The 23,263-nt window shown below is 41.4% G+C and overlaps 1 protein-coding gene across 2 annotated transcripts in view; it reads left to right on the forward strand.

Moving 5' to 3' along the window:
- Window positions 1-733: 733 nt before the first annotated feature.
- lhfpl3 (LHFPL tetraspan subfamily member 3) overlaps window positions 734-23,263 on the forward strand; it is a 55,130-nt gene continuing 32,600 nt past the window's right edge. The window contains exons 1-2 of one of the 2 annotated variants that reach the window (XM_034672973.1): window positions 735-919; window positions 1,018-1,732. In XM_034672973.1, coding sequence (XP_034528864.1) covers window positions 1,297-1,732 — 436 coding nt within the window. In that variant the 5' untranslated portion in view covers window positions 735-919; window positions 1,018-1,296. Of the gene's footprint in view, window positions 1,733-23,263 lie in introns of both variants that reach the window. The other variant, XM_034672974.1, reaches the window with a different exon arrangement.

Below are 23,263 nucleotides of genomic sequence, written 5' to 3' on the forward strand. Positions count from 1 at the left end.
TAAGATCACACAAATCAAGATAAAGAAATAAAACATATTTTAAAAGACATAAAATTCCACTAAAAGAACTCTAAAGGAATACAATTATTTTAAAATCTATTTCTTAAGACAGTTAAACTAAAATAAAGTCAAATACAATTCAGATAAAATCCGGGAAGGCTCTGTTATAAAAGCATGTTTTTAGAAGGGATTTAAAATAGATAAAACATGGGGAACCATTAAATTAACAGTAACACAAAACAACAGACAAACAAAAATAAGAACCACAAACAGAACAGAAAAATAAAATAAAATAAATAAGATAAAATAAAAAAACAAAGGACTTATACAGACATTTACTCACTCCTCAAACCGACAAGCTCAACCTCTATAATTTCATATTTTTTCTTCTTTAAATAAATGTTAGCTGTTAAAAAATAGAAAATAAGAAATACAAATAGATCGAAATATCAAAAAATCTTTGATCACAAATCATAATTTTGAAAAACATTATTATAGGTATAAGCTTAAAATGGCAACAGTTAGAATAATTTAGGATAATAATGATAGTTTTCTGGTGATGTAATTTGAAGAAAGAGTCATATAGTAAAGCAGAACTCCTGGCATGTATTAGATTTATGTTTTCTCTTAGTTGTCCCTGTTTAGTGTCGTTTCGTACAGTGGCTGTTTAAGATTTCGCGCCTGTAACCAATGCAATACGTCAGCCTAGGATTAAGGGATGTGGGCTGGCCCTGTGATATCTAAGGCTTTCCTCCGACTCTGATTCAGAAGGATCTCAGCTGCGGTTGTGGGTCTGCTGGCGTCGAGCACAGACGGACCATTTCAGCGAGATCAGCCCAGAGAATCAAGAGACAAACGAGGAGACAGACAGAAGAGGCTGTTTTAAGGGATCACACTCTCCGCCTGTGGACAGCAGTCGGTTAGGGACATATTTAAAGCACAGAATAAATCGGGGATTTGAAGAGGATGGATGTCTGAAGCTTGTTTTTCCGGAGCGCACCTTTTTATGTTTTGCAGAGTGATGAATGATCACCAGGAGGAAATCGTAAAATCCGACCTTGCTGTGGATGCGAGCGTGCAGTGATGCTGCAGGTCCAGCTGTGACTGAGGACTGAGTAAAGTCTGCCATCAGAAACATAAATACACCCTTACTATAAGACCCGACTTCAATCAGCTGCAAGAACAAGTTCCACACCAGACTGTGAGTGCGCCTTTCTCTGTGCTGCAGATGTTCCGAGTCCACGTCCAGTGAACCAGAGGACTGAGATAACCCACCTCACACACACAGACCGGAGGATGGTCCCCGGGGCCCCCATCACCACCACCACCATGCTCCCCGCCTCCGAGGCTGCCAAGATCTACCAGACCAACTACGTGCGCAACTCGCGCGCCATCGGTGTCCTGTGGGCCATCTTCACCATCCTCTTTGCCATCGTCAACGTGGTGTGCTTCATCCAGCCGTACTGGATCGGGGACGGCGTGGACACCCCACAGGCGGGCTACTTCGGTCTGTTCCAGTACTGCATCGGGAACGGGCTGTCCCGGGACTTGACCTGCCAGGGGAGCTTCATCGAGTTCAGCGCCATCCCCTCCGGTGCGTTCAAGGCCGCCTCCTTCTTCATCGGCATGTCCACGGTGCTGGTGCTCACCTGCATCGGCTGCTTCGCGCTGTTCTTCTTCTGCAGCACCGGGACCGTGTACAAGATCTGCGGCTGGATGCAGCTGGCAGCAGGTAGGACCCTCTAACTACAGGTGGGAGCTCTTAGAGTGGGCTCAGGGGGGGAATCACACCTTTATATTTAAAGAGCAGGTTAAAGAAGAGCTCAAAATGCACAGTTTGCACTTAAAGGCGGTTTTTGACTGCAGGAACTTAACCCTGGAACTAGAGACTTTACCCCTGAACTACATGCGTTTTGACAGGGGGAACTAGGGTCTAAATTTCATTCAGGGGTAGTTAATCTCCTCCTGAAAAGCCCCTGCTTTGGGGGTAGTACTTTTCAAAGGTCCTGGGGCTTTCACCTGAACATAAAGGTGTTTGTGGAGTTTACACAGTTGTTGAAACACAGAGGGAGTTCTAAGAAGAAGAAAGGTACTTTATTAATCCTTATTTTTTTGGATGCTTTTTGGATGCTACACACAGTATATACATACAATCATGCACACACATGCAGTGAACATGCTTAGGAGAGGTGTCAGAGTGAGGATGCTGCCATCAACCAGTGCACTCCGAGCAGTTGGGGGTTCGGTGCCTTGCTCAAGGGCACCTCGGCAGTGCCCAGGCAAGTGAACCAGCACCTCTCCAGCCACCAGTCCACTTGCCAAACTTCATCCACACTGGGACTCAAACCGGCGACCCTTCGGTTCCCAAGCCGAGTCCTTATGGGCTACTGCCGCCCAATGCATACTAGTTTAGTTATTTATTAAGATTTCAAAATATTATTTAATATCATTTTTTTCCTCCATATGTCACTGGCCTGATTTGCACAATCTACCAGGGACTTCAGCCCGCGGTCGAAACGCAGACAACAATGTGGGCAGAGGAACCTTTTAGTTCAGGGTTAAGTAGTTCTGGGGGCTAATAGATCCTGTCGAAATGCACCTTAAGAGTCCAGATGTTCTGCTGCTTCTTTGGGCCACAGACTCTCAGAGCTCTGATGAGAGTACTTACAGCTCATGTGAGTCATTCCATCACATATTATGATGACACCCGGACACAAGTTTCATTCTTATTGATGCTTATTTTCAGATTATAAATGCAGGTCAGAGTTAGATGTAGATAGCTTTGATAATCCAGATGTTCCCCTCTCTCTTTTTCTGGATCATAGACTTCAGTGGGTCTTTGTTTGAGCTCCGCTGAGATTGCCCTGAAGTCAAATGAGTAATCTGCACTCTTACTACAATTCTTTTCTTCCAGCCTGGTGAAACATTATGTAACTGTCTGAAGTGTAGGTGTAGTGACTAAAGCCTGAGAGGAGATTTCGGCTTAATATTGAAACAATGAGAAAAAAAATACACGGTTGAAGAGTTTAAAAAAAGCATATTTTAACTGGTGTGTTTTATTTCTGCAGGTCTGAAGTGGGCTTATAGGTTTAACCATAAGAAATCATGTGCATGCGTGTGTTTCTTCCACTTGAGGATCATGATGCATATGAACAAAGGTGTTTAGCATGCTTTGTTAAATGTATATATTTCCTCCTTACACTCTTTTTATTCATGTATTCATGCAACACTGTCAGCATCATTAAAATAGAAGCAGGTAAGTAATCACTGTTCTCCTTGGTTTACATTGTACCTGCCTTTAAGCTCAAGGCGTACTAAATTGGAATTATGCAAATGTTTCTCCTCACTTTAAACCAAACCACGTGAACAGAATCAAAGAAGCAGAATCATGTAGAGAACATGTGACTGACTGAACTCCTCTACCTTTGAGTTATTTCTTGCCAAAGTTGCAGCCTCCTCTCTCCGAAGCACACAGCTACATTATCAGCGAGCATGTTTACAGATCTTGATTCTCCTCCAACCAAATAACTGGAGCGGCTCAGCTTTATATCTCAGCCAACTATTTCAGCACACGAGGGGGGAGGACTAAAAAATGTCAGACTTAATAACTTTCTTTTCCCTGCTTTTTTAAAGTTTGGGTAGATAAGATTTAGGGCAACAGACGTGGGGCTGAAGTCGTCCCAAACTCATCCGGCAGATTCAGAAGTCTCAACTCTGTATAGTCTACATGGCAGACATGAACAGACGGGTACAAACTCACTTTATAGTCATACACACAGACCTCAGACACACACAGCATACTGAACATCCAGTGGTGCACCCTCATGCCCTTGTGCCTTAATAACACCATTGACGCGCCCTCTTGGACGCTGCTGTAGTAGATAAAACATTATAAAACTCTCTGGATGACCTTCCAGTCAGTACAATGTTTTTAAAAACCCTCTGAGGTGCTCTTTGTGGATTAAATGGAATAAAATGCTCTTTCAGATGTAGTGATTAATGTCCCTGTTGGCAACCTAACCTTCATGGCTTAACCATTACAGATTTGTTTATCACACAAGCTTTGTAATTGTTTAATTTTAGTAATTTTTAAAAATGTATATTTAAGTGTTAAATCAGTTTATTCTATCATTTGTTGAGCCGTATTAAATGACTCCATTTTAAAAAGGACTATGTAAAACTCAGATCAGCAGAACATGAGCTTCATGCGGGAATAGCTTTTTTTCAATTATGTATTGAATTTTTTTCTTTTTACATATTTAATTTCACCTCAAACTGCTTCATAAATATTCACCAGATCACAGAGAATTAAGAGCTTGATGCTCAACATCGTCCCCCCTCTTGTTGATAAGATAATAAAATAAGATAATCTTTTATTCTTGCCACAACGGGGAAATTTAGTCTTAGAAGTGGATCGTGAAAACATTACAAAGAAATCAAAAAGATCATATAAAAAGTAAACAAGTTTATCTATATTTTAGAGCTGGGCGATATTGATAAAAGATGTTATCATGATAAAAAATTTCGTATCAGTCTATCAATAATTATCACGATAAATATAAAATCATTATTTCATTTAAATGTTAAGGCAGATTTTTGCTCCTGAGTGGAAGTTGAAGACAGTTTGTTAGCTTCTATCTAGATTTAGTTCCCTGATAAGCTTCTTAAATCCCTAATTTCTGATGGTGCTAACAGGAAGCAGGTCTTTTGGTTTAAACAAGATTTCTGTGAAGTTCTAGTTTGTAGATTCTTATTTTTCTCAGTTTGGTGTAATTTGCATAATTTGATTAAAATGTACAACAAAGAAATATTACATTGTATTCTGTGCATCAATTTAGTGGAGTATTGTTTGAGTTGTGCACTTCCTTTTAAGTTTACCAAGAGTTATGGGTGGAGTGATATTGTTTCCAACAGTGCAGTGAATGCATCACGGTTATTCTGTGTTCAGTGGTCCTACTGTCCCAGTGGACATTTAACATGTTAGAAATGCACAGCAGGAAGTTGTTTACTTGCTCTTCCTTTACCCACTTATAACAATAATTATCGTTATCGAATTATTGCCCAGCCCTACTTTATGTACGGAACTTAAAAGTAAATGTATAGTATATTTACAGAACCAATGATACAAGTAAGAAATGTGCACAGACTACAACATAGGTAGAAACAGCATAAACTTGTGCCTCAGTAGGTTTTAATGAATGCTGTTGGTGTCAGGGGTTTTAAAAACTCCACCTGATCTGTCACCTCCAGATTGTCTACCTGAAACTTCACAGCTCACCTTTTTTTGGAAACAGTCCTGTGAAAACACCTCATGATTACAGGATGTTGAGGAGAGACAGAGAGTACAGAGTGAGAGTACATAGAGTACAGAGTTTAATTTGGCAGGGGATGCACTCCAGCAGGGTTTAGGACTCAAGATTTTCTACTGAGACCGAAAGAATAATGAAAAATCTGAACGTCCAGTTCCAAAAATAGGTCACCGTATACGACAGGAAGACATTTGTTGGCAGAGAGTGAAGTGGGAACATCAGCCCGTCTGTAAACTTTAATCAACACAGACAGAAACAAACAAACAAAAGAATAATCCTTTACTTCCACTTCTCTTTTCTCCACATGTTGCACTTTTCTTACACGATCTTCAAAAGCAGCCAGAAGCAGATCTTCATTCTTCACTACTTCCTGTGTTCACTTAGAGGGGGCCTTTCTTTAGCCACAAAAATCCTGAGTATGGCTGTTTCCGAAACGGCCTGCTACATACTACTTACTAATGTAGTAGGCAGTAGGTATTGCCTACTACATACTGCGTTTGAATTTAGTATGTAGTATGACTGTTCTGTTCGATCTGTCATGCAGCATGCTGAGCCAGACTTCGCTGGATTTTACGGTTTCGGAAAGCGGAAGTAAACAACGGCGAAGCCGATAAATAAAATGCTTATTTAGCATCCATTTATGATTTAAAAAGTTAGGAAGTGGTTTATATGTAATTTGATAACTTTCACAGCACCCAAAAACGGATTTCCTCCCGTCAAAAAATGAGGAAAAAGGAAAAGCAGAACGAGCGCTGTGCATTATGGGAAACAGTACGCGAGGCAGACTGGTCCGATGCATACTGAGATATTTTCCCGAATCAGTAGACATCTGGGGAGTTTTGGCATACTGCAGATTTTGCTCTTGTTCACATACTACTTACTACATACTGAATTTTGGACATATCAGTACGTACTGCTAGTATAGTAGGCGATTTCGGAAAGAGCCTAAGCCTCTGTTGGCACCATATAACAACCAGGGGTGTATCCAGGGGCTGGCCTGGCCTCCCTTGGAATCTGATTGGCCACCCCATGATTCTCAGCTGTGATTGGTTTCTTTGTTGTAAGAGGCGGGGCTTGTGTAATAATCAAGTATTGTGTCTGTGTTGCATCAGGCTGCTCACAGCTTTGTTTGTGTTTCTGTGCACACTTCCTTTAGGGAGGATTTTAGATTTCTGACTTTGGACAAACATCATTTTAACTCCTTGAAGATTGCAGCCGGAAATATTTAAATGCTTACATGCTGCTCTGTTGTGTTGCTTCATTCAGTTGTAGAAAAATGTGTAAACTTTTGTAGTTTTTCTGGAGATGTTCAGTGGAGATAAGTGCTATTCATTTCTCAACTCCTGGTTCATTTAGCAGCATACAGCTCCGACAGCCTCACTCAGTATCTGCTTCATTGTCTCCATCGAATCGTAAAAGTCCCGTCGAGGCTTCTGTGAAATCCGCCCTTACGATTTCTGAAGTCACCTCAGGTGCTCCGTGTCTCTTGCTGTGATGTGCGGCTCTGAGGCCGTCCTCCTCTCAGACCTCGTCCTGAATGTTTGATGAGCTCTGCCTCTAGAGGATGAAGAATTTTTAGAGGAGTAGAATAAAAAGTCAGAGGTATTATGATGATAGCTGTAATGATGTTCCTTTGTATTAACAACACAGTCAGGTTTGATAGTCTGTTTTTAGAGCCCGCGCAGGTCTTTGTCCTGATGGACGTCTGCCAACTTCTGTGAAAACTCATACCGGAGCTGGAGTCCGGCCATCACTGAGAGATGTTTTCTATATTCTCATTTAAATTTTCATCCTTAAAGTATTCCCTCACTGAGACCGTCCTCTGAACTGCTCACACAATCACCCCGGACACTTTAACAGAGTGTAACACCTGTAGACTCTGAGGGATCACTCTCTCAGGTTTAAACAGAGTAACGTATAAAGGGTGTTTCATCTGTAAAGCTTAGGTATCTAGTTTCCCTCATAAAAGCTTTAGATTTCAGTGTGATTAAATGGTTAAAAAGTCTACATCAGATTATATGTCACCTCCTAAAACACACAAACAAATCAGAAATCCTTTTTTGAAGATCTGGAGCAGAACATCAAGTATCCTAGTGTTTTATAAAATCCCCTTCCCTCTGAAGAATCTCCTCCTGTTGTGTCTCTCCTCTTTCTTTAATCAAACCAAAGTCTCTTAAACTTCGATGAAGTTCATTAAAATTATCATCACTTCTGTTTTTAATTAATATCTTTGACCTTTTATGATCCACGGCTTCTCTGTTAACTTTTCTGCCATCAATATTTTCCAATCAGCTGATTAATGTATGCTGATCAGTTCTTCCCTGAACGCTTCATACAGTGATGAGATCATTAACATTTAACATAGCTCAAAATATGCACTAAGGTAATTTATTGGATCATCATATTTGGCCTGGAGGCTGAATACAAAACACCAGACTTTTACTTTAACTTCAAATCTTCTGAGGACCGAGCCGACGGACTCCTCTCGCTCCTTTTTCCATTTGAAAGATTAACGTCCCGTACTTTGCTTTTAAAACATTCAGATCCAAACTGTTGGTGTCACTCCAGTCCACCAGAGATGAAACTTCATGTTTGTCATTATGATTTAAAACCAGACCCAGGCTGTGATGTGATGCTTTAAAGGCGCAGTAAGGAACTTTCATGCTGTGTTCACTCTGGTGCCCCCTGTGGATGAAATCAGTCATGTTTTATAGCCCACAACTTTTATCAGGATGCAGAATGATGGCATCATGTGTTGATTTGTAACTACTTCAAATTATTAACTATAACATAACAACAACTAAACTTTGTGAACTCTGATTTATTACTGTTAGTTAGCTTAAGAAAGATGAGCAAACATACCGGTTTAACGTTACCCATCACAGCCCTGGTGTCATGATGTGAGCTCTGGTGTCCAAATAAATGTCTGAGTAATGTAAATATGCACACAGTTTAACTCTTTAGTCCTCAAAGAGCAGTGAAGTGTTCACATGCAGGCCTAAACATTAAATCCTGTTCATAGACATTTAGCTCTTTTAGCTAGCAAAGCCCTGGTTGTAGTGTTTATCCGTCTGAAACAAAACTTCAACAGAAAATGTACGTCTTTTTGATAATCCTGCTCCGGTATTAGCCATGAGGACAAAAGATTGTCTGAAGAAAATTATCTAAAGAAGAAAAACTCCTCCTGCTTGCTAACTTACTTCTCACTGATGAACTTTACCAGCAGAGCTCTGAACAGAGACACTTCAGGGGGAGGGACGGACATCGACTCGGCTTTATTCAAGTCTCAAACACAAACATTCAGAAATTAAAGAACTAAAGAAATTACAAATCTAATCTCTGATAATCTTACTTCACTCTGTAGGTCATGAAGAGGCATCAGGATGAGAGTGCAACTTTTTCCACATCAGTTAAAAACTCCTTACTGTGTCTTTAAGTAAGAATCTCAGAGGTCTTTGTTTAGTGTATTTGGCGGCCCCTGTGGCCACATGCTGTAAACGCAGGGAACTACAATTATACTGTAATTTCCCTGCTGGTGGATGATTTGAATTTTTAGGTGTTTGCTTATGACTCAATCTTTGATATTTTCTTAATTTTACTTGAATTCATATTTAAAAGTTATTTGTTTTTTAAAGAATTACTAATTTCTTAGTTTCTTTTTATTTTTCTCGACAAAAACAATGTTCATAATACTGCAAATGTCACAAGTTTCACCATGAGTCTGTAGGCTTGATCATAGTTTCATCTAAATAAGTGAAAGATAGAAACTTATTGGACATTTGTCCAGATATAAACGGAGGAAAATGGGATGCTGTTTCAGCTCAGTGGTTGAATGTATGGAGGTGAGCCCTGCAAGCTCCTTCCAGTTTGTGACTCCATCCATTCTCCTGTCACATGAACAAAAGAAGAAAAGCCCCAAAAAGTGAGACAGCATCAACTTGAGTCATGTTTTGGCCTTATGCATTCTCTAAATCTCACATTAGTTGCACCTTTTATTAGAAATTTTATCGTCAAACATAAAACGTCTTCTCAAAATGTGACCACAGAGACTTCTGGAATCTTAAGGAGCACTGAAGTGATTCCTCATGTCAGTTTCTCTTTGGATTTGCTGACAGACTTTTCTGATATTCACAGCTTAATGACCTGAAAGGTTATTAATGACTAATCATTTATATATAAAGCTATAAAGAGTGCTTTATTTGCCATTACAGAATCCATTAGTCACAACTAATAAACCTTTAAAAGCTTGCCTCGCTGAAAGGCGTGACCCATAATGGAAATGGGATGAGGTGAGCGTGCTCAGTGCAGAGCAGCACACGGACCGCGCTGACGTGAAGCTGCATGTCGCTGCTCAATAACCTGGGTGGCCTCCAGAGCTCTGATGGCCATCTGGATCACACACACACACACACTCACTCACTCACACACACAAACAGGGACACATGATGATTGAAATTGTGCAAACAGCTGCCCCTCTCCTGCAGCTGTAAATCCATAGAATCAGCATCGTTTTGAGGCCCTGCAGTCTGACCTGCTCTAAGTGGTTTCCTCGGCCCACTAAGTGGTCTGCTACCAAAAATAAAAACTCCATTTGGTTCCTGGAGGTTAATTGATCCGTGGCTGCATGTTTCCTGGTGTGTGTTAGTGAACACAAAGCTGAGGTTTCATCACGTTTGCTGCACGTAAACACACTTTGATAAAAAGCCTGTGTGACTGTCTGATGTGATTATTGTACGCCGGCTCCGTGTCTCGTCTTCGTATTCAATTTCACGCCTCTTCAGGAAGATGTCAGGTGTAAGCCGTGTGTGCTGCTTATCAGCGTCACATTGTGTGAGGGGAGAGGAGAGAGATATGGAGAAATGATATCACGCAGAGGAGAGAGGGATGAGATAAAGAGAGCTGACACAGGGAGTGTTTGAAAGCTGAAGTCTTTATAGTGACATGATGTGTGTTATGTTTCTGTCTCTATTAAAATCATGTGAGGAGTCAGAATGTCTAAAACATTAAACATGATGTGCCATCTTATCTTCCTTCACCTCTTTATATGCATGCACAAGTACTGAGGGTCAACACTTAGAAATGGGTGTATTCACAAGTGTCCTACTGACCTTTCAAAATAAAAGCATGGAAAGTAAAACTTAAATTCAAGTTTAAACCATTCAAACAAACAAAATCCAGTGCATTCATTGAGAGATAATCAAAATGAGAGCTCTAACTTTTTATTTGATTCATCTGAAGAAATCTGCAGTTGTTGTTATCTCTTAAAATCGTCCTTTTTGTAAAGGAAGTGTCAAGATTTTATTAGGTTATTTTCCTAAAAGTCTGAAATACCTGACAGTGTCTTTGGTACTTTACTGTCTCACTGTCGCCCTTCTGTCAGGAACATTGTTGTCATCTTTGACAGAACTTCATCAGGCACCCTCTTTTCTTAAAGAGCTCATAGTGCCTTATTACCCCTCTAGAATACTACGCTCCCAACATGCAGGCTTGCAGTAGTATGGGAGGTAGAACCTTCAGTAATCAGGTCCCTCTCCTTTGGAATCATCTACCAGTCAGGGTCCGGAGGCAGACACCCTCTCTACTTGTAAGAGTAGGCTTAAAACTTTCCTTTTTGATAAAGCTTATAGTTAGAGCTGGATCAGGCTTGGACCAGCTTTTGCTATGCTGCTATAGGCTTAGAATACCGGGGGAACTGGCACACTAACACACTGGGATCCTAGCTCACCCCCTTCCCCCAAACCCCTTCATCACTTACTTTAACTCTTCCTGTCCCATTAAAGTTCCTAACCATAGACCTTTCTGGAGTCCCTGAGCTCCCTTGTCTCGTAGATTCCTCTGAGCTGCCGTAGACGTCCTCCTGCTGTGGACGTGCTGGACTCCAGCAGCAACAGCTTCTACTACTCGTCTCATCACTATCACTTCTCTCTCTTACTCCCCTCTATCTGTTTTTCCAGACCCAACTCAGTCGAGGCATGATGGCTGTCTAGCATGAGTCTGGTTCTGCCTGAGGTTTCTGCCTGTTAAAGGAAGTTTGTCCCTCTCCGCTGTAACTAGCTAAATACTGCGATGTGCAATGCTCATGATGGATTAAGGTGGGGTCAGACTGAGTCTTACCCTGTCTTGAAGTTGGGTCTCTGTTCATAATTTGACATAGAGTGGTCTAGACCTCCTATGTTTGTAAAAGCGTCTTGAGATAACGTTTGTTGTGATTTGGCCGCTATACAAATAAAGATTGATTGATTGAGAACTTTTAGAGTTGATAAACAGATTAGCTCTGTTGTGAAGACGAGCTTCTTCCAGTTGACACCTCTGGGCAAAGTAAAGGTCTATCTCCCTCCTCATGAGTTTGTGAAGGTGATAATCATGTTTAACATTTCTTGGCTGGATGATTGTAACTCTTTGTATGTTGGTGTTGATCAGTCGCCTCTTCGTCGCCTGCAGCAGGTTCAAGATGCAGCTGCACGCCTGCTAACTGGGAAGAGACGACAAGATCACATCACACTGGCTTCCTGTCAGTTTCAGGATCCACTTCAATATTGATGTTGATTTTTAAAAGTTTACATCATACCTGTGTGCTCCAGCCAGAGCACTCAGGTCAACTCACCAGACATTTTTAGATGTGCCAAGACCCAGGCTCAAAACAGGAGGTGACAGAGCTCTCGCAGTGACCGCTCCAACACTGTGGAACAGTCTGCCTCCTAAAATACGATTATGCTCAGACCATTGAGAGTTTTTATTATTTACTTTATACCTTATAAAGCTTGTGTTTTATATAGAGTTATGTTGACTTTTTGATGTTCTTGCTTTTCTCTCAAACATTGGTTTACCTCCTGCACTCTGCCCTGTTTTTTTTTTTAATCCACCTTTTTTTTATTGTTTTCAAGAAAGTGCAAAATTCAGGAAGAAATAAAACAATACAGAAAACAAATACATTTCACATAAAAAGCAGTAATAAGGCCAATGACAAAAGAAAGACACAGCAATACCAAACAAACAGTAATAACAACAAAAATAAATAAATAAAATAAAATAAAATAAAGAGTTTTAAGTTTTAAATATTTACTTTAAACGCACCTCTTTGTATTGGCTTTTAATACCTGTTGAGCGAGACATCCAACATTTTATTTTGCTTGTATTTATTGTGGCTTTTTCTTGTGTTATCTGTTATGTTTTTAATATCTATTCTTTTTTTTTAAACTACTACTTGTTTTTTTATTGATTGTGTTTTTAAGCTTGTACAGCACTTTGGCCAACTGTGGTTGTTTAGATGTGCTATATTAATACTTATTGACTTGACTTGAAATAAAAAAATAAATCGCTTTAAAATTAAACTTAACGTAAATTAATGTTGTAGCAAAGTAAAATATTACTTTAAAATAGCTTTTGTTGATGCTTTTATAGTTGCAAAACATCTGTCAGCTTGAGACAGACACCTTTAAGCACTAACTTAAGAAAGTTCATGCTAATCCCAGAACACAAGTTAAATGGAGCTGCAGGGGATTATTTCAGAAGTTCAGAATATAATTCAAACCTCAGTTGACATATTCCATATCATAAGTCGATGTTATTCTGTTGGTATGTTTCTTTAAACTGATCCCCAGAATATCTGATGGCCACGTGTGCTGACATCAGTTGAATGCAGCACCTCTTTGTGTCTGGTCTTAATGCCTTTATTCAGAGAGGAGAGAGGATGGAGGAGGACACTAGGAGAGAGAGAGAGAGAGAGAGAGAGAGAGAGAGACAGACATGTGGTAAAGGCTGCAGGTTGGAATCAAACATAAGAACTACAGCCTCTGTGCATGAGTCGTAATTTAACCACTAGGCCACACCAGTGCTCCTAGATTCAGCTCTTCTATCTTTTCACGTGTGAAATTTGACCCATCGGACGCAAAAGGTGAATCTTAAGTCACAGATTTCAGCCTTAAACTGAGATTCAATAAAGTCTGTCTCTGTCCTCATAAAAAATAGGCATCAGATAAAAAGTAAGGGGGATCTGCTGACAGTAATTGGCCGCCGGTCATCTCTAAAATTGAACCTTTCCAGTTGCAGCGTTGTGGATTTAAAGCAGAGCAGCTAATGACATCAGCCCGGTCATTATCCTCTCACACATATAATGGAGGACAGGAGGAGTGTGGGAGGCTTTACAGTGATGTAACATGACCACACATGAGCCTGAGAAGCAGACATAAACACACAGAGAGAAAGAGAGAGAGAAGAAGAAGCTTTTATCAGCACAGAGAGACTCACCTGAAGGTGTTTTTAAATGAAACCCTCCTCCTCTTTCCTTCACTCAGTGAAGTGCTCCGCTGCCTCTCCTCCGGCAGCCTGCCTTCCAGGCTCTGCATTAAAAAGACAATATGTCTCTTTTCAGCTGCAGGAGGTCTCTGTGGATGGATTGTGGATTGTGGATGGTGGATGGAGTCAAAAAAGCAACACAACAAGGAGCATAGACAGAAATAAAGAAGTGACCTCAGCAGAGTGAATCAGCCAAATTAAAAGCAGGCCAAGTCAGCTGAAGCTTACAGGTCTCAACTACAGATTCAATCTAAGGCCAAGGATTAGGAAAGGGGATCACCTCCTATAGCTGACCAGGATTTTAAAGGGAGCTATACGAGGCCTCTTAGACCAGAGAGGGACTTTAAAGAAACATGGAGGACAGAAATCAGTCGAGGAAATTTAAATGTTCTCAAAATGATATCTTCTTCGGGTGTTTCAGAAAGAAGCTTTTAAGCTTTGTAGATGAAATATGCAAAAGAATAGAATATAGTGAAGTGGTAGTTATGCAAACTTGAATCCTGACAGGGTGAGCAAGGCATCAGGGTTCTTTTCATCCTGTTTGCAGTTTGCATAACCACCTGCTCACTATACATTAATAATACCAGGCTATTTTCACAGCTAAAATAATCATCCCTCTGATTCCACCTCCACCCTGAGACAAACATATTGTGGATGAACTCTTAACCTCTGATTAACACATGGTTGATGTGTTTGTCTGAGGTGTGATGCACTGACAGGGTTGCAGGAGCGTGGAGGTAAAGCGCGGCTGGTGTGTCTGATCCAGGGGTCTGGAGGTGTTTAGAGTCTAAAGTGTGACTGACAGTTTTGATTGCAGAGCAGTTAGGACGTGGAAGGAGCAGGTAGAGGGAGATTATGTGAGACGGAGGAGAAGCAGAGGAGAGTGTCAGGGCTGCTATGGAGATGAAAATGTAACCAAGAGTCTCAATCATCCTCAAACGGCTCTGAGGTAATGATCCTCAATGAAAAGTCTCTGATCAGGTTAACCTGCTGAGAAATGAACTGCAGTGACACAGGTGTTCATTGAGACGGTAACGTTTACACACACAGAGAATATGATGTTATAAAATATTTCAGTCTATTTGAAAACTGCTGTAAAAAATACTGTTGTGTAAGTAAAAATGTGTGAAATGTTAAAATTAAGTCGCATAGTAACATCTTATCACCCAGCTCTATGTTTTCCCTGCCATTACAGAGCAGTTTAGCATCTTTAGCTCATTGTTTTGGTTTAACTGACCACAGAATCATAGTTTTGGTTCATGGTCATGGCTCTCATTCACCTCATTTAATTTAAAGATTATTACGGGGCTTCATTGCTCTGACGCGACTCATTTCCTAGTTTAACCAAGTGTAATTTTAAAAGTCATAAAATAATCTGAAAACCAGAGCTCATTTTATTTAACACATTAACCTGCTGCTACTGATGCTTTTGAGAATTAACTGTTCACTAACCCTAGACTTAGGAGTCATCTGGCAACAAAGAGAGGCAGAAAACTCATTACATTTTATATTTTCAAGGTTTTATTCAAGTTTAGCTACTATTGTTGTTGATATTCTTTACTATTATGGGTAGAATTAACTATTTTTAGATAACTTAAAAAAAAAAAAAAAGAAAATCTGGAAGACATGTCACGACCCCCCTGGGGGTCCAGACCAAGGGAGAGGTTCCAGTGGCTGGTGGTGAGGCTTTCAGCAGTGTGACTGCCCCCTGGTGGCTGGCTGCAGTATAGGTCAAAAAATCCGTCTCCCCCATTCATTTGAATGGGGGAGCAGTCAAACTTTAAAAAATAAATACACGTCGTACGAATGTTTCTCACATTCGTATGCTGTGGTGATATGTAGTTAGTATCTGAGTGTTTTGTGTTCAAGGCCTCTTTTTCCTGAAAAGTTTCATTTTCATTAGTTATTAGAGTTTAAAAAACGGGGTTTTACTTCCTGTTTCCTTTGATTCACAGCCGCCGTAGAGTGAAACTTCAAAGGACACACAGCGTCTTGTGACGTCACGCTGTAGGGCGGAGCTTATTACAGTGGCTTCACAGGCTCTGGCTGCACAATGGCGGCGCCCAGGAGAGGGATTTTTCGGCTTCAGAACTGTACAACGGGAAGAGGCGGAGCAACGCTGTCCATTTTTATTTACAGTCTATGGTCCAGACCAAGCGGCAACCTCCGGTCTAAAAATATGAGTCAATGCGGAAGTGTTAAAAGCTGCAGTTCATCGAGGATCCGCTTGAGGCTGGCTCCGGAAGTACCGGAAGTCACATACACATGAATGGGGAAAAGACGATCTTTGCAGCATTAATAAACATGTTTACAGCCTGGTACAAAAGATGAGTGTAGTCTGAATAGCTAATTTCTCGACGTCCTCTCACTGTGAGGGGGGGTGAATTTTTTTCTAATTCGGCAATTTCAAAGATATTGAGATTACCAGTCTTCCAATGAGAGGCACAGCTGCCTGTGGGAACACTGCAGCTGTTGGCTAGGAGGCTCAAAGCCCGCCTCTTTACGTCACACTGGCTCGACAGAAGCAATATGGCTGCCGCAGCCGATTGGTCTCAAAACAGCTCTTCAGAAACAGATGGGTGACGTCACGGATACTACGTCCATATTTTTTACAGTCTATGGTCCAGACCCACACTTTGGGAACCCCTGTACTAGATCAACATACTGACAAACCACGCCATGCTACCAGAAGTCATCTGTCACATGTGCTTGTTTACATCCAGGTAGTAGAGCATTAGAGCAGTACAGGAGTATTACAATAGAATTTACATAAATACAAATATTGATGCTTAATTTAATAATCTAGTAATTCTGGTGCAGAATAGGGAGGGTGTCCTTGTTGGATTGTTTAGTATGCATTGTGCATTCCTTACTTTAATTTTAATTTACAGGACAGGACAGTAATAAGAGCATTAAACTCAAGCGGCAACCTCCGGCCGTGAGAATTGAAGCCAAGTTGGTGCATGTTTTTTGGATGTGTTACAATTCAACAGTTTGCTAACCTGTCAGCTACCTCAGTGTTAAGGTGATGTGTTACAGTCATTGGTACTCTCTTGTTGTGATGATAAAACTTCATCTGAACTTCCTCTGAGTTTCTTGAGATATTTTGATGATGGAAGAAGCTGTGTGTGTGTTTGTTGTCTGACAGCAGCTGTTTCCTTACACTCCACTGCCAAACTCCTGGAGACTTCTTGACTTAATTCCTGAACAAATCATGCAAATTGAAGCAACATGTGTGAACACTTACTCCGAGCCATGTTGCGAAATGTAAATGTGAGTAGGTGTTTCAGCAGATATATCACAGCTGTCACGTCGAGCCTGTACATCGCCCTGGAGACGTGTCGGACAATGATGGCCGTCTGTGTCCATCACTCAGACTCGTGTGTACCATCTGAATACTGAAGCGTCTGTGAACATACGCGCTCTCTGATTGCTTGGTGTTTGTTTTCAACGCCTGTTGAAGCATAAAATCACTTTTTAATTCAGACTTCTGGACAGCTGCTGTATGGAGACAAACATCTGAGGCCTCATGTTACCTCACTGCGTAAAGGACTCAGAGGACGGATTTAACTTTGTGAGGGAAGTTCCTGTCCTGTGGTATCTTTGGCGCCCCCTGTGGACAAAGCAGTACCTCGTATTTCTTTGCTGGTTTTGTGCTGTACATGTAATGGTCCAAAATATCACCCACAAAGAACCAGAGGAAGAAAATGTTATCTGAAGACTTTTCCCAAATCAAGACAGGATAAGATCCAGTCCCATCTTACAGACAGGACTCAGTCTGATCTCATCTTAATCCACCATGAGCAAAGCACTTTGCAGCATTTAGCAAGTTACAGTGGCAAGGACAAACTTCCTTTAACAGGCAGAAACCTCCAGCAGGATCAGACTCATGTTGGACACACATCTGCTGAGACCGTGTTGGAAAGAGGGATAGAGGGAGATGAAGAGAGAGAGAGAGATGATAGTGGTGAGGAGGATAGTAGTAGTTGTAGCAGCTGGAGTCTGGCACGTCCACAGCAGCAGAGATCCAGAGGAACCTACGAGACAAGGGAGCTCAGGGACTCCAGAAAGATCTATGGTTAGTAACAGGAAGAGTTAAAGTAAGTGACAGGCAGACAGAGGAGAGAGAGGGAAAGACAGGATCCCAGTGTTTCAGTTGCCCCGGCAGTCAAAGCCTATAGCAGCCTTTAGTAGTTACAGCGGCAAGGACAAACTTCCTTTAACAGGCAGAAACCTCCAGCAGGACCAGACTCATGTTAGACACACATCTGCTGAGACAGAGTTGGGGTTGGAAAGAGGGAATGAAGAGAGAGAGAGAGATGATAGTGGTGAGACAGATAGTAGATGAAGTCTGGCACGTCCACAGCAGCAGGCCGTCTAGGGCAGAGATCAAGAGGAACCTACGAGACAAGGGAGCTCAGGGACTCCAGAAAGGTCTATGGAAAGTAACTTTAATGGGATTTAGGGGCAAGATAGGATCCCAGTGTGTCAGTTCCCCCCAGCAGTCTAAGCCTATAGCAGCACAATGACTATAAGCTTTATCAAAAAGGAAAGTTTGAAGCCTACTCTTGAAAGTGGAGAGGGTGTCTGCCTCCTGGACGCTGACTGGTAGATGATTCCAAAGAAGAGGCACCTGATAGCTGAAGGATCGACCTCCCATACCACTTTTAAAGACTTTAGGTACAACAAGCAGGCCTGCATAGAGGGGTAATGGGTCACTATGAGCTTTATAAGATGCTCTTTATCTCATAATAATAAATATTTAGTATTTTAGTTTTGTCTTGAGGCTAGTCCAATCTTTTGCTGAAATGAGCTTCTCTGGATATGATTGGTGGATGTGGAAGAAGTGGCGAGTGCTATTCTGATGTCTATTCTGATGGTGTTCAGACTCATGCTTCACGGGGTGTCTCATCTAGTCGATGCTCCATCCTGTGTCACCCAATTAAGAGCGGTCCAGACCTTCCTCCTGGTTTCAAATCTGTCTGCTGCTTCTTGATATTGTTGATGCCGGGGGAAGAACCTGTGCAGCCTTAAAGGTCTGCCGCGTTTTTTTCCAGAGCTGTGCTGCCCTTTAATGATGAGGAGACGATGGCAGAGTGTCCAGTCTGCAGACAGAGACGGAGAGATAACGAGGTCTCTGCAGGAGTCTGTGCAGGATGAGGATGTGCTGAAGTTATATGGTTTAATGACACTCCTAATCAGGTGCTGGTTATGGAGCAGCGGGAAGGTAACGGCAGGGGGTGCAGACGGATATGAGAGCTGTGAATGGCACATGATGAGGAAGAGGAGCGGCTGACAGCTCCAGCAAAGACAAGAGGATGTATCAGAGTGTGTTTGAGAACGGCTGAGTGGGAGTATCAGCCGTCCATGTTGTTATTTTTTCCTCCCTGCTAAAGAAAAATGTTCTCCACTCTGCTGTTGTGTTATCCTTTTGTATTATGTGTCCCTGAGGGAGCGTCACTAAATAGCCCGCTCCCTTCTACACGAGGGATCAGTGACAAATCCCTCAGCAGGGGAAAGTGATAATCTCAAGGAGCATAAGCTGGTCCCAGAGGAGGACAAAACACTGCCTCTGTTTCCCCGGCTGCCTTTAAAGTCTGACGGCGGCTGCAGACTAACTTCTTCTGCACAGTTATGGAGATCAGTCTGTTCTGCACACTGACTAGAACGGCTCATATTTATCCACATTCAATCAAAAACCCACAACCTTGAATTAAATCATCATAAATTAGAAGAAGTGCACGGTATCTGTTTCTGTAAGACGTCTGAAAGTGTCATTTTGATCGAGAGGCTGACTTTAAATTTGTGTTTTTAAATATTCATGTGATCAATCATCCGAACTGTTTTGGACAAACTCCACTCGATCACTCTCAGACGGACCCTTTCTGATTGATTCCTTCTGTTAAGTGATTGCTGAATCTCTTCCAGTCAGACCAGTCTGCAGAACACGAGCGGGAAAGCCTCCACTCCGTCTGCTGCCAAAGTGTCACAAGATGTTTATGCAGATGGAGAAGTGCGGCGCTGAGTTATGAGGCCGTTTGAAGGCTTTTGTCACAAATGAATTCAGTGATATGTTTCAGGATGAGAGACGTGGGTCAGTGTTTGTTTGAAGCATTGTTGTGGTTAGTACAGAAACATCTCTCTGTGTGTCTTCAGCACAGACTCATCAATCCAGTGTTTACCTTAAGACACTGAGGATGCATGATGTGGATTATCCAAGCGGCAACCTCAGGTCTTAAAATATGAAGCCAATGTGGAAGTGCTTAAGGATTTTTCCTAAATAAGGCCATGCCTGACTCGATTGACAGGTGGGCACCCTGTAGCTTTTAGCGAAAAGGTTAAAGCTCCACCTCTTTACCTCACACTAGCTCGAGAGAAGTTAGGTTCGAGTTCAACATTTCCAATATGGCACCCTCCGAAGATTGGCTTCAAAACAGCGCTTCAGGAACAGATGGGTGACGTCACAGAGACTACGTCCATTATTTATACAGTCTATGGTGGAGTCACACGTGTTTTTTTACCTTGTCTTTCGTGTCTAAATTGTCTTTTAGTTTGGTTTCCAGAATTATCTTGCAAATATTTGGTTTTGTAACGCTTTAGGCTTAAAGATGTTTGTTTCTAACACTCTACAACAGCCTTGGAGTGGATGATTGCATCAGATACATCAGGGAGACACGTGTGAGTCAGGACTACCTGCTAGCTTGCCGTTTTGTCAGCTACACTTTAGCTTTGGGTCGTCTCTGATAAACTTTCTGCAGCTTTCAAATCGGCACTCACTGTTTTGTTAGTGATTCCTTTTCTTAAACATGATCTTTATTGGTGTTCTACTCATGTGATCTTGCTTTTCTGAGATGCTTTTGTATTAGTTAAACTACAGACGGAAAAAAAATCCACTGATAATCTTCTTTAATGATCATTTTGCAGCATTAGCTGTTTTCATTTGTTATTTTTCTCCAGTTTGTTATGTGTAATTGTAATGAGTGATTTTAAATAACTGTGTTAGCTGATGTAAGACAGGATAATGGATGCATGTATTTATTAATAATGGAATGCTAGCTCATTTGTTTGCATTCATTCTGAAATGTAGCACAACAACATTTGTTAAAAGAACTCTCCTTTTGAATGATTTCATGATCTTTTCAGCATTTAGCGAGCTCTTTTTAGGATTTAAACTGTTTGAAGGTTGTTTGTGTGTGGATTAAGTTGTAATGAAAAAAAACACACTGTTCTTCCTGTCAGTATTTCATTATCTGGTGATTACAGGACATTTCAGACAAACTGCTTTAGCGTTACTGTACACAGCTTAAGTTTGAATGAAGAGTGGATTTTGCACTTTGACAGTATCTTTGCTTTTGTTGGTAGAATTTAGAACGACTGTTGTGTTTCTTTTTGTGTATACAGTCCCCTCCAAAAGTATTGGAACAGTGAGGCCAATTTCCTTATTTTTGCTGGAAATAAAAGCTGAAATGTTGATCTCTTGTCTCATGTTCATCTTTTGGTGTCAAACCCAAACATTTCCAGTCTACAGCAAAAATAAGGGAATTGGCCTCACTGTTCCAATACTTTTGGAGGGGACTGTATCTCAGAAAATATGACTCCATACTCAGTAAAGTGGACATAAATACAAGTTTTCTTTTTCAGATTGGGAGTTTTTCCTTAACTTTAAAAACATGGTTGGCTAATGCTAGCTGCAGCTTCTACTGTTTCATATTCCATCTTTGTTCTGATGAGGCTGTTCATGCGACTTTAAAGATTTGTTGTGTTTGAACCAAGCGGCAAACTCTGGTCTCAAATGATGAAGCCAATGCGGAAGTGCTATAAACTGCAATACATCGAAAATCCGCTTGAGGCTGGCTGCAGAAACACCGGAAACCACATAGATATGAATGGGAAAAAGACGATCTTTGCAGCATCAATAAACATGTTTACAGCCTGGTTCAAAAAACGTCTTGGCCCTACAAAGCTAATCTCTCTAATGGCACACACTGTACGGGGGTGAATTTTTTTCTAACGTGACGGTTAAGAAGATATTAAGATTACGAGTTTTGCCCAAATAAGGACATGACTGACGTGACTCCCGGTCGGGAACACACAGCCATTGGCTAAGAGACTCACACTACGTCACACTCTGCCTAGTTGAGTTCTGCATTACCAATATGGCTGCTGCCGTCGATTTGCTTCAAAACAGCTCTCAGGAACAGATGGGTGACGTCACAGATACTACGTCCATATTTTATACAGTCTATGGTTTGAACTTGAGGTATTTTATCAACCTCTCTGAAAACTTACAGCTCATGATTTATAAGTTTAAATCATGTTATCCTGAAAAAGTGAAAACATCCACGACGATGACGCCATTTTTACTCTCTCGTCGGCTTCTTGCAGCTCTGCTTCTTCTTCCTCTTCCTCTTCCTCCACATACTCCTTCTATACTGTGTCAGAACATGTGGTAGGATTATGAAACATTTCAAAGATTTCAGCCCAGATTTTGATGAGTAAAAAGGAAAACCACATTTTGACTTTCTTAGCAGATGTTAGATTAAAAAAAGATTGACTCCACTCTTATGATCACACCAAGAGAGACGAGAGGAAAATATTCAACACATGTCTCAGCACAGATGTCACGCTGACAGTGTTTGAAATGATCAGATATCTCATCAGGTCTGAGGAAAGATGGGTGTTTCTTCTCAAAATGCTGCAGAGACTTCTGAGAGTGGATCGAGGTTCAGCTCCTCTGCTGTTAGAAACTGATGTGCAGCTCAGCTCTGCAGCGACTCCTCATGACCTCCAACAACTCCTGCAAAAGTTTCTCATTTTGGAGTTAAAAACAAGACGGCGCTCTGAGGCTCAGCTCGCCGTGATGTGATGTGACAGGCTGAACGCGAGAAAACGAGACCCCGAACCATCCGTCTGCCAAATCGACCGGCCCGTGACTTTGTTGCTTCTTGATCCCTCGGGTCTTTTCAGTCCGAGTTCACATGATGAGATATTTTGGACCGGACGGCTGTTTGAATCAACCTCGCTCATTAAGCACTGTCATTGTCTCTCAGGTCAATAGATGTGAATAGAAATAACACAGCTGGTCTTTGAATGAATCAGAACTCTTTGGGACATGAATATAGAGAGAGTGGAGGTCTTCCTGAGCGGCTGTTTTCAGAGTATTTCTAATTTTGTGCCTCAGATGAATCTTTGGAGTCAGAAGCATTAACACTGTCGACACAAACCTGCAGCAAGAACATCCAACAACCCTCTCCCTCCTCTTCCTCCTCCTCTTCCTCCTCCTCCTCCTCCTCAGTGTGTTTGTACATCCAGCTCCTCTCCGGGCTTCATAGTTTGGTTATAAAGAAACTTGAATCCGACCTAATTGGGACCCGAGGGCAGAGAGAATGAGAGGGAGAGTAACTTCACACATTTCCTCTGAGCCTGAGGGCGATCAGAGGGTGATGTATTTTTAGCCTTGAATTAAACGAGGAAATTCAGTTATAAGTATGTTTAATGTTCAGGAAATATGACACAGAGTCCATGTTATGTAGTTCTACTCCAGGAGCTCATTAACGAACAGGTCTTTATTACTATGAGTCTAAAACAACGCTCCAAGGTTTCACTGAGTTAATGAGTCTCTCTGTGTGTGGATCAGGGATGTGCATGTAACAATGAAA

This window comes from Notolabrus celidotus, chromosome 21, assembly GCF_009762535.1.
Source record: "Notolabrus celidotus isolate fNotCel1 chromosome 21, fNotCel1.pri, whole genome shotgun sequence".
Taxonomy (NCBI): domain Eukaryota; kingdom Metazoa; phylum Chordata; class Actinopteri; order Labriformes; family Labridae; genus Notolabrus; species Notolabrus celidotus.